Below are 14,274 nucleotides of genomic sequence, written 5' to 3' on the forward strand. Positions count from 1 at the left end.
TTCCTATCAGGAGCAGCACAGTGGGTAGGCAGAAGAGGACTGGTCAGCATCTCAGAATCAATGCACTTTTACTGGGGCCTGGATTATGGCTGGGGTAATAGACACTTCAAGACTGGCTCAGATGCAACCCTGATAACTACTTGGGCCTCCTGTGTACCCCAACCATGCAGCTGACGATCAAGTGTATACAGCCAGGCACAGCAGTGCACACCTGTCATCCCAGCTACTTGGGAGGCTGAGGCAGGAGGATGGCAAGTTCATGGGCCAGTTTGGGCAATTTAGACAGACGTTGTTCAAAATAAAAATTTTAAAATGACTGAGAATATAGTTCAGTGTAGAGCACTTGTCTAGCATGTGCAAACCTCTAGGTTTAATCCCTAGTTTTGCAATAAATAAATAAATAAACATAGTGTGTGCTACAAGTGGCTTGTGGTATCTTCTTCCAAACGTTTACTTTGGTACCTACTCAAAACTCCCTTGTCCTGGGTAAAGAGCTTGAAAGGGAGGCTGCATGAATTCAAGGGCTTGAGCCACACAATAAATGTTCTACTGTAGGCTTTTTGTTTTTTACGGTGGACTTTTGAAATGTCAACAGAATTGATGAACCACTGTTCAAAGTCTTCCACTCTTTCTTATCCTTATGTTTTCAGAGATTTTGCTCTAAAGGAGAAAAATATTTTCCAGAGCCAGCAGCATGATCAGGAAATTGCACCATTAATGCTTCATAGGGTGATTTTCAGTAGAGTGCCAGCAACAATTTACAAATCATCCAGAGAGTACACAAGAGTATAAAATGTAAAGGATGACTGTGATGTATGACCTGGATTTAAGAACAGAGAAGCCAAGTATCTTCATCCAAAAATGGGGCCTCTAGGAGGGCATGTAAAACTTCAGCAGGATCACAGTAGTGTGAGAAATTACCTGACAGAGGTTTTAACAGAATGATACAGGCACATACAGAGGAGAAAATCAGCTAAGCGGTGGGGAAGGCAGTGGCTTGGGGGAGATACTTCTGAAAAGGGTGGTGCCTATGCTGAATCCAAAGGCCCGGGAGTAATTTGGGCAAAAGGAATTCTAGACAGTACATACTACGGGGCACAGTACATGCTATGGATCTGGGCAGTACCATCTTCAGGACCCAGCAGGTGATGTATATGGTTGAAGTCTATGAAGTGAAGAGAAAGTGAGACAGCAGGGGCACAGGCAGGGTCTTAGGAAAGACTATTTAAAATCAGAATTCAGGAATTTATACTTTGCCAGTAAGAAAAGGGAAGTGACTAAAAGACTGGAAGGAAGCAGTACCATAATCAAATTAGCATTTTTTTAAAAGATCATTTTGAACAGTGTGAAGAACAGACTAGAAGGGGGACAAAAGTAGAGGCTGAGAAGTGAGTTGAAGTAATCCAGCAGAACTGGCTGGTGGCCTAAGGTAGCAGAACTCAGAACGGAGAGATGTATTACACATAGCAAAGAGGTAGGACTCGGAAGACTTGTTCACTGTTTTGTGTGACGGCAAAGAAAAGAAAGAATCAAGCACGACTCCTAGGTTTCAAGCTTCCACATCTGAATAGATATATCTCCTGTTCCAGTCAATCTACATTTGAAAATACAAAAACAATACCATCGTAAATTTTTAAGAAATTAACACAAAAAGCAGGGGCTGGCTCAAATAGTATATATACTCTGAGGGAAAAAAACAAAACTTAAATTCACAGACAGAAAAAGTCAGAGTTAAATAAATTCCTGTCTAACATATGTTGATGAAACCAAATAGCATAAAGGGCAATTCACTAACAAGAGAGCCATCTACTGCCTTCTAAGGATAGTGCAACAATGAAATGCCACCAGACAACTGGAAGAAAGCCAAGAGTTTTTTGACCACTTCACATTGAACATGTATTCATGAAATGCTCCATCCTTCCTCTAAAAAAAAAATCCCAAGTGGTTGGCACTTTTAATAATAGCCAAATGTTTTTTACTTACTTCTTTCTCCTAAAAACATCAATCCAATACAAAACATTATTTGAACATGAAACACTTACCTGCCATCATTGCTATCATACTGGCTTTATAAACATTAGTAAGAGATCCGAGTTCTCCTGTGGCCAAGATGGTTTTGAGATGAGCCTCCCCACAGGCCTGGCGAAACTGCCGAATCTCATCATACAGGGCTGAGGAAGGAAATAATTGAGTCAGTTACAAAGCAGGCAAGTGATAACACGACTTGGCAGCCATTCGGAGCTGTAGAACCCATTTCAGATTTAGGAATCATAAAACATTTGTCACTTTCTAAAAATCATCCCACTTTACTATTACCTACAGCATTCTGGTGCAGTTCACATCCTGTGACAAGAAATGCTTGGTTTGTCACCATGAAACCATTTGTAAGCCCTGGCCCATGGTCCAGAGTCATGGGGCTTTTTAAATATCACTATAATGACATGCAAATTATAAATAAGTTCTACTTCTTCCATATGATGGTGACTTCAAGAAAAAACAAACTTATCTACCATACATACAGTGGTATTACCATTTTTCAGACTAAAGGAAAAACAATTCTTCAGGTTTCTATTAATTCCTCCATTCATGCGTGATATGTTCTCTTGTTAGAATATAAGGCAGACATTTCCTGAGAGCTCTGCTAATGACAATAAAAGCACCATGTGCCACCGTATATGTCTGTGTAGCTGTTTAAAGCCTGGCTGAGCCTGCTTAGGTAGTACTGGATACATTTGCATGAAGCTATCTGTAGAGGCTTTCAGTGATGCAGCCTTCACTCTATCCTGACCTCATACCACACCTGGCTTTCTAGAGCTCCATACAGGACTCAGACAGCAGTTTGATTAAACATACAAAAATCAAAAACAGGATATATAACAAAACAAAACTGAAGGGGGAAACAATTCATATTCAATGTAGTAGAATTTAAGTGAATAAATATAATGAGTATTAAATTTTTGAAAAATTATGTAAGTCTTTTGTCAATGACGACAACAAATTTGTGCTTTTACCCTTCACTTTCATTTCCCCAACTCAGGCTACTATCATACTATCAGGACCAACATGGAGCTGTTTCTGCCTTTTGTGCATGTGTGTGTCTCACAGGAAGTAGTTGGCTTTGGTTTTAGTTTTGGTTTTGCAGCACTAGGGATCAAACCTAGGGCCTGGCACATGCTAGCCATGTGCTCTACTGGTGAGTTACTCCCCCAGTGGCACATGGACTAAACCAAGCAAGAGAGCAATACTCATAATAAGGGTTAGGTTTAGCATTCTCAAAGCTAAGGTGAGAATTCTATAATTCTTATATTTACTAAAGTACACATAAATGACTACAAATCAGCCTCAAGTCAGCAAACTCAGTCAAAACCAAAAAGTTAAAGCACAATGAACCAAACTGCCCTCCTCATCCTAGAAAAGCTGAACTTAACTTGAAGCTCAAAAGTGGAAAGTGAATAGAGTAAATGCAAATATTCTATACAAGAAGCTTGGTGGTGCCCACATGAGGTTTCTCAAGAATGGACTGTACATTTTTACAAATCCTTAGCCACAGGTAGTTTTGTGCCCTAGAGAGCATGTGGAATGCCATAGCAACTACCTTACCCTGCCTGTTCACCCAGCTGGCGGGAGAGTCATCAACCTACACATCCAATGTGCCATCCTGCGAAAGAATGTTGCAAACAGTAACAACCTATGCAGCAATAACAACTTATAGTCTTTTAACTCAGAAAGTGACTCTGGGATGGAATGACATTTCTTGAGTTACTGAATCTAAAAAGAGAAAATTGTTCTCTAAGAACAAGTGACAAGGCAATCTCCTCATCCAAGGATTCAAGAATGCTAATCCAGCATCAACTTGTAATTTAATGACTTTCTTCCACAAGAAAGTGCTGCTGGAAAAGGAAATTTAGAGACAGACAAACATGCGTAGAAAACCCGGCCACATCACTTCTGTGAGACCCTAGGCAAGTTATTTCTCTCAGCCTCAGTTCTACCCTTAAAGAATCACAACAATATTTATCTTACAGGGTTATTATGAGTATTAAGTACTTTGCATATTGCCTGATATATTGTAAGCACTAAAAAAAGTCTAATAAAATTAGTATTAAGTTCAGACTTCTGGTCACATAAATTTCCATTAAGTGATGAGTGATAAAAGTCATGTCTTATTTCATGTCCTGATCTAACTCCTCATACTGGGCAGAAATTCTGTTGCATGGATTATACTTAAAACGTGCACATCAGATAGAATTAGAAAATATTTTATTACAGCAGTTGTCAAAGGGAACTTTGGCCTATACAACAAATTCTTAAAACACTCATCATGACCATACTGATGAACGAAACCACCATCCTTTTGCTAAAGATTACTACCTTTTGATACCCAGTGAATTTCTTTAACTACAGTTAACTTTAACTAGAAAAAACTAGATGTACTTTATCACTCAGCCATCGTCACTTAGAGCTTAACTCTTATTTAACAAATATGCAACCAGTGACCTCTCATTCTGTTTAGCTGTCAATTTCTCAAATCATTTTCCTGACCTATTTCACCAAACAACAGGATTAAGATTTCCTGAGAAAATACCTTGAATGTTGAAGGTTCAACATTTGGAAAGTTTAACCTAAGCTCCTTTCTCTTACCGTCCTGCCCATAAAGTATCAGAACAATAAATTCAAAAAGTATATGAAGGGGTTGGTGATTTAGCTCAGTGGTGCCGCCTCCTGCCTTGCAAGCGCAAGGTCCTGAGTTCAATCCCCATTACCAAAACAAAACAAAAAGTATACGAAACTTGGTCTTGTATAAAGATGACCTAGGGTTCCTAAAGTGACTGCTTCCATGGGTGCCTTTGAATCTTAGTGGGTGCTGCGAAGATGAAAAACTCCTCAGAGTTTCCTCTTGTAGCATCAGTGACGGCAGCAGATCCCAGTGGCCAGTGGCCCTGGCCACCAGCGTGGTACCTGTGATTACCAGTGGTAGCACTGCTACTGTGACCAAATTTCCCATGCCATAATTTGACCACATTTTCTGCTCCCAGGTCTTCCATGGTCCTGACTGTTTTCCAAATCTGCTTCTCTAGATGCTTATTCCAAGAGCTACTCTAGATCCTAAAACGTTCCTCTTCAGCTTAACTTAATCAGAACTGGTTGCATTCACTGTCAACTCTTCGCTCCAGTATAACAAATATTTCCTGAGGAAGTATAGTATAATGCACAATACGGTGGGCTTGCACTCCAGCTCTGACACTGATTTGTTGTTTGATTTAAGCAAATTACTTAACTCTTAGCCTTTGCCCCAACTTCCTCATCTGTACATACCCCTTATGGAGGTATGTTGACCATTAAATAAGTTAATACATACAGACAGTCTCTGGCACATAATTTATGCTCTAGGAATGTCAGCTATTTGCTTTCCTATTGTGGTTGATAGTGATGGTATTGTTGTAATTGCTAATGTCTTATTAAGGTCACAATATATGGTATTTATAAAAGCTAAGAACAAGTGTGATGTATGCCTATAATTCCAACACTAAGGGAGGCTGAGGCAGGAGGATCACAAGTCAAGCCCAGCCTAGGCGGCTTAGCAACTTGTGAAACTCTGTCTCAAAATAAAAAATAAGAAGGATTGGATTGGACATGCAGACATACAACAATAACCTGGGGCACTAGAGGGGAAGTTTACCACATATCACACATATAAAACAAATTTTTTTCTTAACTCACAGCGTACAGTCCTTTGACTAACACCCTTGGGATAAGACAGTCACAGGTACTTGCTGGCTATGTAAGCATGTAGGAATCACTCCATTTCTCTAAGCCTAATTATTCAGGAGGCTTAGTTTACTCACATATCTCTGAGAAGATTAATTAAAATAATACATGCTACTAGGGCGAAACCAGGCATTGCATGGGCATTTATCCCTTATACTACATTCTGTATTTTTTCTTATATATTTCCAGAAATGCAAAATAACAGAAAAGCAAGAAGAAAACAAAGCAAGCACTGTCCTAAAACTTAGGAAAGCACAGTTAGAATTTCCAAACATTACATATAAGAAAACAATAGGCTCCTTAGCTCCAACACAAGCCAAAGAAGCCATAAAGAAGCATCATTAGTGTTATGCAATTTTGCACACCCTGACATTAGTGATAGACACCCTGGAAACCAGAGAGATGATATATGCAAATCAAAGTGACTGGATTGCTGAAATATAACCTAGTCAAGCTCAAATTATGTCATTTACCTTTCTGTATAAATGAGTGAAACAATGGAAAAACTAATGGACAGATTTTTTTCCCCTACATTAGCAGGAAAGGACAGCGGGAGGGTGTGAATTCACTATAATTGCTGCTGGAATAGACATGTAGAGGAAATTACAAGTTAAGTAATAAAGTCAAGAGATCCCCTTTACAAAAAATTCTTCACAAGGAATAATTAGGCATAAGAATCAGAAAATCCCTAAATTTTCAAACCATCCTCTTTTAAACAGCTCAGGATGCTTGTTGTTTGGTTGGTTGGTTGATTGATTGCTGCAGTACTGGGAATTGAACCCAGGACCTTTGCACTGAGCTACATCCCCAGCCCTCTTATTTTTTATTGTGAGGTAAGGTCTCATTAAATTGTTAAATTCCCCAGGAATCTTTGACCCTTCTGCCTCATCTTTCCAGAGTGCTGGGATCACAGGTGTGCACCACCACGCCCTGCTCTCAGCAGTTTTGTACGTATCATTTAAACACGCCCTGTAAGGCAGTTGGCAGGTACCGTAATTTGGGGATATAAAAAGAGAAATGTGGAAAGATGAATGACTTGCCCAAAATCTTATCACCAGAGATCAGAAGAGAGATCAGAATTCATGTCTTCAAATGTTGAATAAAATTCGAAATTTCCTCACACTTTTCTACCTCTGTCCTGGCACACAGAAGTATCTTAGGGTAAATGTGTGGTAGTCAAACTGTATTCTCAAGAAATGCATTGAAATACTTGAAGTAACAAAGTAATCAAAACCTAGAACCTAAAGGGATGTCAACATCCATCTAGTTCGAACTACTTACATTACAGTTGGGTGTCATAACCCTAAAACCTGGTTCTCATTTTTCTAAGGAGAAAAGGTTAGAAGGAATGAAAGGTTCTAAGGTCACTCGGAAGTATAAAATACTTAACTTTGTATGACTTAATATGCTAAAAACAATCTGCAAATTGCTCTGTTAGCCTTCTATACAGAATCAAAACAAGGGCAATTTGTAGTAGAATTCGAAGATTTAAATCAAGACTTCTCCTGCCCTGCTTGGCTGATAATTAGCTTTGTTGCTTCGGAAAGTTGCTAAACCTCTCCAAACCTCATTTTCCTCTTCAAGATTAGGTAGGAGAGCCTTACTTTTATAGCCCAATCACTTCTCAAGTTCTGGGAATAAATGTAAGAGTAATTAGTCAAATGATTATAAAAGTAATCAATTAATAATACTCCTCTCAGATCCACCTTTAATAATAAGTACAGGTAAAATGAAGATAAACTTTAATTTACTCTAAAAGCTTAAGCTGTTACAACAAAGACCAAACAGCCTCTTGTTACTGACTCAGAAGACCAATTCCCAACTGTCTCATGGCAGCTCTGAGCTGCAGAGAGGGGAAAACCAGGGTCCTCCAGTTACCCACTGGTGTGAAGGCCCAAGCCAACATGGAATGGGCAAGTCACCAGGGCTGGGGACCCCCTGGCTCACATGATGCCAGGTCAGGGGCTGGAGCAGGGTGAGGAGAGACCTGCAGTCCACTCTGCCAGGGAAATGAGAGACATCCTACCACTGAGGCTGGGAATTCCGGGGCTTGGGAGGACGTGGGGAACACAGCCAGTGTTAATGCACCAGGGGAACAGCACATGGCCTCTACAGATTGCCGTACACAAGGCAAGTGATCAATCAAATGGGTAAATACCAATCAAACAGATAAGCAGACTGAGCATAATGAGAGAAAGATTTCTCACTGACAAGAAAGAAGGGCAGAAATACAGAAAGAGGGAAGGTGAGAACAATTCTGTGATGTTGGCTTATAATGGAGATTATTAGTGTGAACTCACAGGTTCTAAGACAGACAGACAAAGTGTATGGAGGAAGAGGAAAGGATATATCTTGGCACAGATGTGCATGTTGGGTATATGTATATATTCATGTACCTCCTAGATCTACTTACTGAGAGAACTTAGACACAGCACTATCCCAACCGGAATGAACATATGTGGCACCTAGATTTTGGCTTCTAAATATATTCGTCAATAAAATGAACCACAGTTCCTTAGAGAAAGGGCTAATTCTGAGGTGAGGTAGAGAAAGTCCAAGTAAGCACAGAATGAACATCTTACAAGAAAGCGAGAAAGTTCTCAAAGAACAACAAAAACATAAAAAGATATGAGTTAGTCTGAAGTCATTCCCATTGGCCAAATCTGGGAAAATATGAATATCAAAATAAATTATAGTAAAGGGTTATAACCAGTTAAATAGGGATCTATGAGTTCTCACAAATAGGGAGGAGAGAAGAAAGGAAGATAGCGAGAAAGGAAGGTTAAGAAGAAGGGAGGGAAATGAAGAAGTAGAGGAGAAATTATGGAATTAGGAAATCATTTGGCAACTATCAGATTAATGACTGAAGAATTATCAATGGATAGCGGCCCGGCCATGGACTCCATGGGTCAGTGATACTAAAATAGTGAATAAAAGTTAGATGAGTAACAGGATATTAAACAGTCTCAAAATATCTCCAATCATAATCTGTATTAACAACTTATTAAAATGCAAAAAACTTATTAATTTTACAATAGAGAAACCTGGCAGAAACCATCTTAGCTAAGTAGGAAAGTACCATCATCAATAACTGGACAAATTAACATCTTGTGACTTTTGAAATAATCCATTGAGAAGAACAGAGAAAAGCTTCTGTTTCTCCTGTCAAAATGCGTAATTTGAATCTACTCCTGAGAAAAACACGAAACAAATCAACATTGAGGTTTATTTTACCCAATAATGGGCCTGGAATCTGCAAAGACAAAGAAAGACAGAACTGTTTCAGACTGAAGAAGCCAGAAGAGACATATAACAACTGATCCCAGATCTCATAAAGAACACTACATGGACAGTGTGCACAAACCGAACAAGGTCTGTAGATTGAATGGCAGTATCTGATGGTGTCCTGTGGCTTGCTACAAGAGTCTCCTTGTTTGTAGGATTTTTTTTTTTCCAGTGCGGGATCACACCCATGGCCTAACACATGCTAGACAAGTACTCTACCACTCACTGAGCTACATCCCTGGCCCTGTTTTTAGGAAACATACACTGAAGTACTAAGGGTGATGAGTCAACAGGTCTGCAATTTAACCTCAAACAGTCCATACAATACATATACACACAAAGGAGAAGTAAAAATGGTGAATGATACAAAGTTTCCTAACTGGGGACGATGAGTAATGTTCAAACTGGACTCGTGTATTATTTTTGCAACTTTTCTGTACCTTTAAAATTATTCAAAAATAAAGATTAAAATATATATAGTTTGTTGGAATGTGTGTAACATCTAAGTATTTTTGTTCTGGGAGACAATGAACCACTGTGTTTTTATAAAAATATGATTATATAGAAGGGATGTATTATTTTGTAACCTTTCCCCCCTCTAATATATCATAAATATCTTGCTAAAATTATAAATGTAGGCCTACTGCACAATGTTTAATGGCCATATAATCTTCCATAACATATACCTAATAAATATATTTAATCATTTTTGTATTATCACATAGTTATAGATCCCGATTTTTCTTTTTTTTTTTTTTTGGTACCGGGGATCAAACAGGTCCTTATGTTTGCAAGGCAGGCAGTGGCAGATTTTTTAGTATTATAAATAATACTTCAGTAAAGTTTTCAGTTAAGTCTCTGCATCCATCAAGACAGACCCTGCCCTCTGGAGTCTTTATTATTTTTTGTGCTCTCATGTCCCCGTGTAATATATGTTCATTGTTAAATATTCAAACATTGGGCTGGGAATTTAGCTCAGTGGTTCCACACCTGCCTCGCAAGCGCAAGGACCAGAGTTCGATCCCTGGTACCAAATAAATAAATAAATAAATATTCAAACATTACAGAATTGAAAATTCCCCGTTTACAAAAGAGACAGAAAGAACAATTCTTGCCACGTTCCGAAAAAAACAGTAATTTGGAAGACTATTATAAAGGACGACAAATGAAAATGGAATTCAATGAAAAGCATGGCGTCCAGTGCCCAGAGAAAAAGGATGAGACCTAAGCCAGAGCTTACTGGAGAGCAGAAACAGGAAATCCGGAAAGCTTTTGATGGGACAGAGACCATGGATGTGAAGGAACTAGAGGTGGCAATGTGGGTCCTGGGCTTTGAGCTCAATAAAGAAGAAATCAAGAAAATGGTAAGTGAATTGATAAGGAGGGGACAGGCAAAATGAACTTCGGTGACTTTTTGACAGTGATGACTCAGAAAATGTCTGAGAAAGACACCAAGGAAGAAATCCTGAAAGCGTTCAAGCTCTTGGATGATGACGAAACCGGGAAAATATCGTGCAACAATCTGAAGCGCGTGGCCAAGGAGCTGGGCGAGAAGCTGACTGACGAAGAGCTGCAGGAAATGACTGACGAAGCTGATCGAGATGGAGACGGAGAGGTCAGTGAGCAGCAGTCCCTGCGCCTGACGAAGACCAGCCTTTATGAAAGCCGGCGCCGTCGCCGTCTCCGTCTCCTCCGCTGTGAGCACACGTGACCAGATTCAGTGCCTGCTGCCCTGTGAAACCCGGCCCCCTCACTTGCCTGTGTCACCTCGGCCCTGACCTCCAATCTAGTTTGGACTTTTGGAAGTGTTCTTTGATATTAAAGTTCTTTGTCAAATGATCCGCTGATTACTTTAATTCTTGAAAGCAGAATGAGAGCGCGTCAGACTAGGGAACGGGGCCTCCACGTCTGCCCACCTGCCGTTTCTCCCGGCCTCGCTGCACTCTTGTCACGGTCTCCACACAGACACGAAGGGACCCCTGAGAAAAGCACACGCGTGCTTGGGTCGTCACCAGCTGTGGCCCCTTTTCAGTGGCTCCCCTGTGCACCTGTTGCCTGAGTGCCGTTTTCTCTTTTGCAAAACGCAGTGAACCCTAGCGCTGGCGTTCGCATGTGTATTAATGTTGTTTGTTTTGTCTTAAAAATAAAACATTTCTGTTTGAAAAAAAAAAAAGAAAATGGAATTCAAATGCCACACCTGCAAATTAGCCAGATTAATGCAAAACTTAACAAAACATATACAGCAAAGAAGTAGCTGGCATAGTGATGTCACATTTAAAAACCTGACAATAAATGTTTTGACTTATAATGAGGTTTTCAAGAGCAGCGAATGTGGGTATACCAGAAGCCTAAGATAGATATTACATTGCCACACCTGGCAGAGGAGTTGCCTGTCTGTCCCCCACATCCCTCCACTGCCACGGTGATGAGAAGTGAAGGTCATAACCCGATCTCTACTTCTTACTCTCAGTTGGAAAACAAATGCGGCAATCTCAGTGGACTGCTCGAAATAGGCATCAAAATCTCAGCTCCACTAGGAAGGGCCCACCGGCACCACAGTGCAGGTGCACAGGGGCAGGAGGGGCTGTGTGGCACCCAGGTTTCTGTTTGGAACTTTTCTTAATTTACTTTTTAACTGATATATAAAAACACAAAAATTGTACATAATAAGCCAGGAACAATGAAGCACACCTGTAATACCAGCTACTCAAGAGGCTGAGTCAGAAAGATTGCAAGTTCCAGATCAGGCCAAGCAATTTAGTAAGACCCTGTCTCAAAATGAAAAGGGCTAGCTGGGTGTGGTGGTGCATGCCTACAATCCCAGCACTTGGGAGGCTGAGGCAGGAGGATTGCTGTGAGTTTGAGGCCAGCCAGAGCTACATAGTGAGTTAGTTCAAGGACAACCTGAACTACCCTGTCTCAAAGAACCAAAAGGGGGTGGGGGGAGAGACGGGGGATGTGCCTCAGCGCTAGAGTGCCTGCCCTTGGGTTAGAGCCCCAGGACCAGGAAACCAATTAACCAATTATACATATTAATGGAGAACTATGTGATTTTTCCATGTGTATCGACTGTGTAATGTTCAAATCAGGGTAAACCCATCTATCCCCTCAAACATTTTTCATTTCTGTAGGGCAAAAACATTCAAAGTCCTTCTAGCTTTGTGAGACATGCAGTGCATTGCTATTATCTGTAGTCACCCTACTGGACAAGAATACACTAGAACTTCTTCCTCCTATCTAACTGCAACTTAGAAGCTCTTAGAACCTTTTGTTCAGCATGCAAAATCAGATTCCTGGCTCTACCTCCTGCTACACTGCCCTTGCCGGCCAGCAGGAACTGTAGCATTTTTACTTTTTTCTTTTTAACTTATCTTCTTTCTTTCTAGGTTCCATCTAAAAGCAGCCATCCATTAAGCTGTCTGGAAAAACATTGCTGTAGATGCAGAAGCCATGTTAGTAGAGCTTGTATGATTTAAATAAGATTCTAAGTGTTTAGAGACTATGTTTCCTATCTAAAAGTCATAAAGTAGATTTCCTTTTATATTCTGTGCTATTCAAAGGCAGTTAAAAAATAATTGCTAATGAATATATCTAAGCAATTATTTTTTGAGTACCAGAAAGATGTTCAACACTGCACAAGAATGGCCTGAAAATAACTCTTAAGATAATTATATGTACAGTAAAGCTCTTAATATAAAATTGTACTGCAACCTTTTATACTAAAAAAGTCACAAAATATTCAAGAATACAGTTTCATAGCAACTAATTAAACTTGTAAGACTAAAATGGAGATGGAGTAAAACACCAGGTAGTGAAATAACCTACAAGAAACAAAACACACACATTTTTGTCAATAGTATTTGAAGTTTTGAGAGTCATAGCATAAAAACAAAAAGCATATAAAAGCATACAGCTGTTATAAGTATCTCCAAAACTTCTGTCTTAAAACCGAGAAGCCAGATTATAAATTATGTGACTCCTCCCCAAAAGGTGTCTACAGACTTACAAATGGATTTTCTGATGAGATTATAATTAATAGCTCTATAAAAGAAAGAAAAATAATTTTTCAGGGATGTTCCATCCTACTGTTCTTTTTTTTTCACCTAAAAATAAGCAAGTAAGAAAAAGAGATTATTGACCAGATTCAAAACTGTTAGCAATCATTTTGTACAGGAAAATGAAAGGCATTATGCCTTTGGCATAATGCAATATACATACTGACCATAGGAATAAAATAATGAATCCGCCATCCATCTATCTAGTATGAACAGGCCTGGGAGCCTATTTATCCCTCACACTGACCCTCATTTCTGATACTACACTGCCCATGGCAATGTGTAAGATTCTAGGAGGAGGGGAGCTAGACCAAGTACTCTGAAAAACGTTTGTGTGGTAATTCTGAGAACCAACAACGCGCTCCACACCTTATCCAATTAAAACTGTTGTCCCAAGTGACAAATTAGATGTATGCATTTCTCTGTCCAGGTGGAGAGGGACAAGGAAAGTACTGCCAGGAAAGGACAGGGTGCTTCAGTGAGCTAAGTCTGACCTGACCGTGAAAAGCTTAACAGTGAAGGACCAGGTAACAGGGACCAGGGCAAATCAAATCAAAAGATCTATGAATCAAAAATCACAGCAGTCTGTACTGCTTGCTGTGGGGTAAATCACCTCAGGAATTTCACAAGCCCCCAAGCATTACCATGTTCCAGGGTAATGTAAACATGGGTAAAATAATGCTGAATAATCAGGAAAACATTATTTTACTTAATAGAGATTGATAAGATAAGGGAAATGTGAATATTATCAATAGATTGCTTCTAAAATGGTCAGAATCTCTGATATTAGCAGGATTCACTGATGTTGAATGTCCACTTCAGTGAAAATCATGAATGAAAAGCAGCATGGTTTATTGGGAAAATGGGGTCGGAGTTCAGAGCCAGGCCAACCTGCATTCTGATGCTGAGTTTCAGGAGCCTTTGTTGTAGGATCTAATGGGCTTTCTGAAAGAGTGTGCCTAATTTAAGGAGTGGTCACACTGGGACAAATACTTCAGGGATGACAGAGGAGGTAGAGGAACTTGCGAATGAGGAAGGAATTATCATAGACATAAAAGAGAATCTCAGAAATGTGGTCAGAAACCTGGCAAGACAGTGTGTCTAGACGGAAGAAACAGTCCACTGTGTCGCTGTGTTGCACATTTATGAACAAAGCTGAATAAAC

The 14,274-nt window shown here is 39.8% G+C and overlaps 1 protein-coding gene and 1 pseudogene across 3 annotated transcripts in view; one reads left to right on the forward strand and one right to left on the reverse strand.

The window, feature by feature from the left end:
- Dera (deoxyribose-phosphate aldolase) overlaps positions 1-14,274 on the reverse strand; it is a 103,994-nt gene that overhangs the window by 44,385 nt on the left and 45,335 nt on the right. For all 3 annotated transcript variants that reach the window (XM_087214057.1, XM_004845817.4, XM_087214058.1), the window contains exon 6: positions 2,043-2,171. In XM_087214057.1, coding sequence (XP_087070183.1) covers positions 2,043-2,171 — 129 coding nt within the window. The remainder of the gene's footprint in view (positions 1-2,042; positions 2,172-14,274) is intronic.
- On the forward strand, positions 10,169-10,765 carry LOC106009444 (centrin-2 pseudogene; annotated as a pseudogene).

This window comes from Heterocephalus glaber, unplaced genomic scaffold (assembly GCF_053883595.1).
Source record: "Heterocephalus glaber isolate CG9 unplaced genomic scaffold, H.glaber_assembly_v1.0 deba00001444, whole genome shotgun sequence".
Taxonomy (NCBI): domain Eukaryota; kingdom Metazoa; phylum Chordata; class Mammalia; order Rodentia; family Bathyergidae; genus Heterocephalus; species Heterocephalus glaber.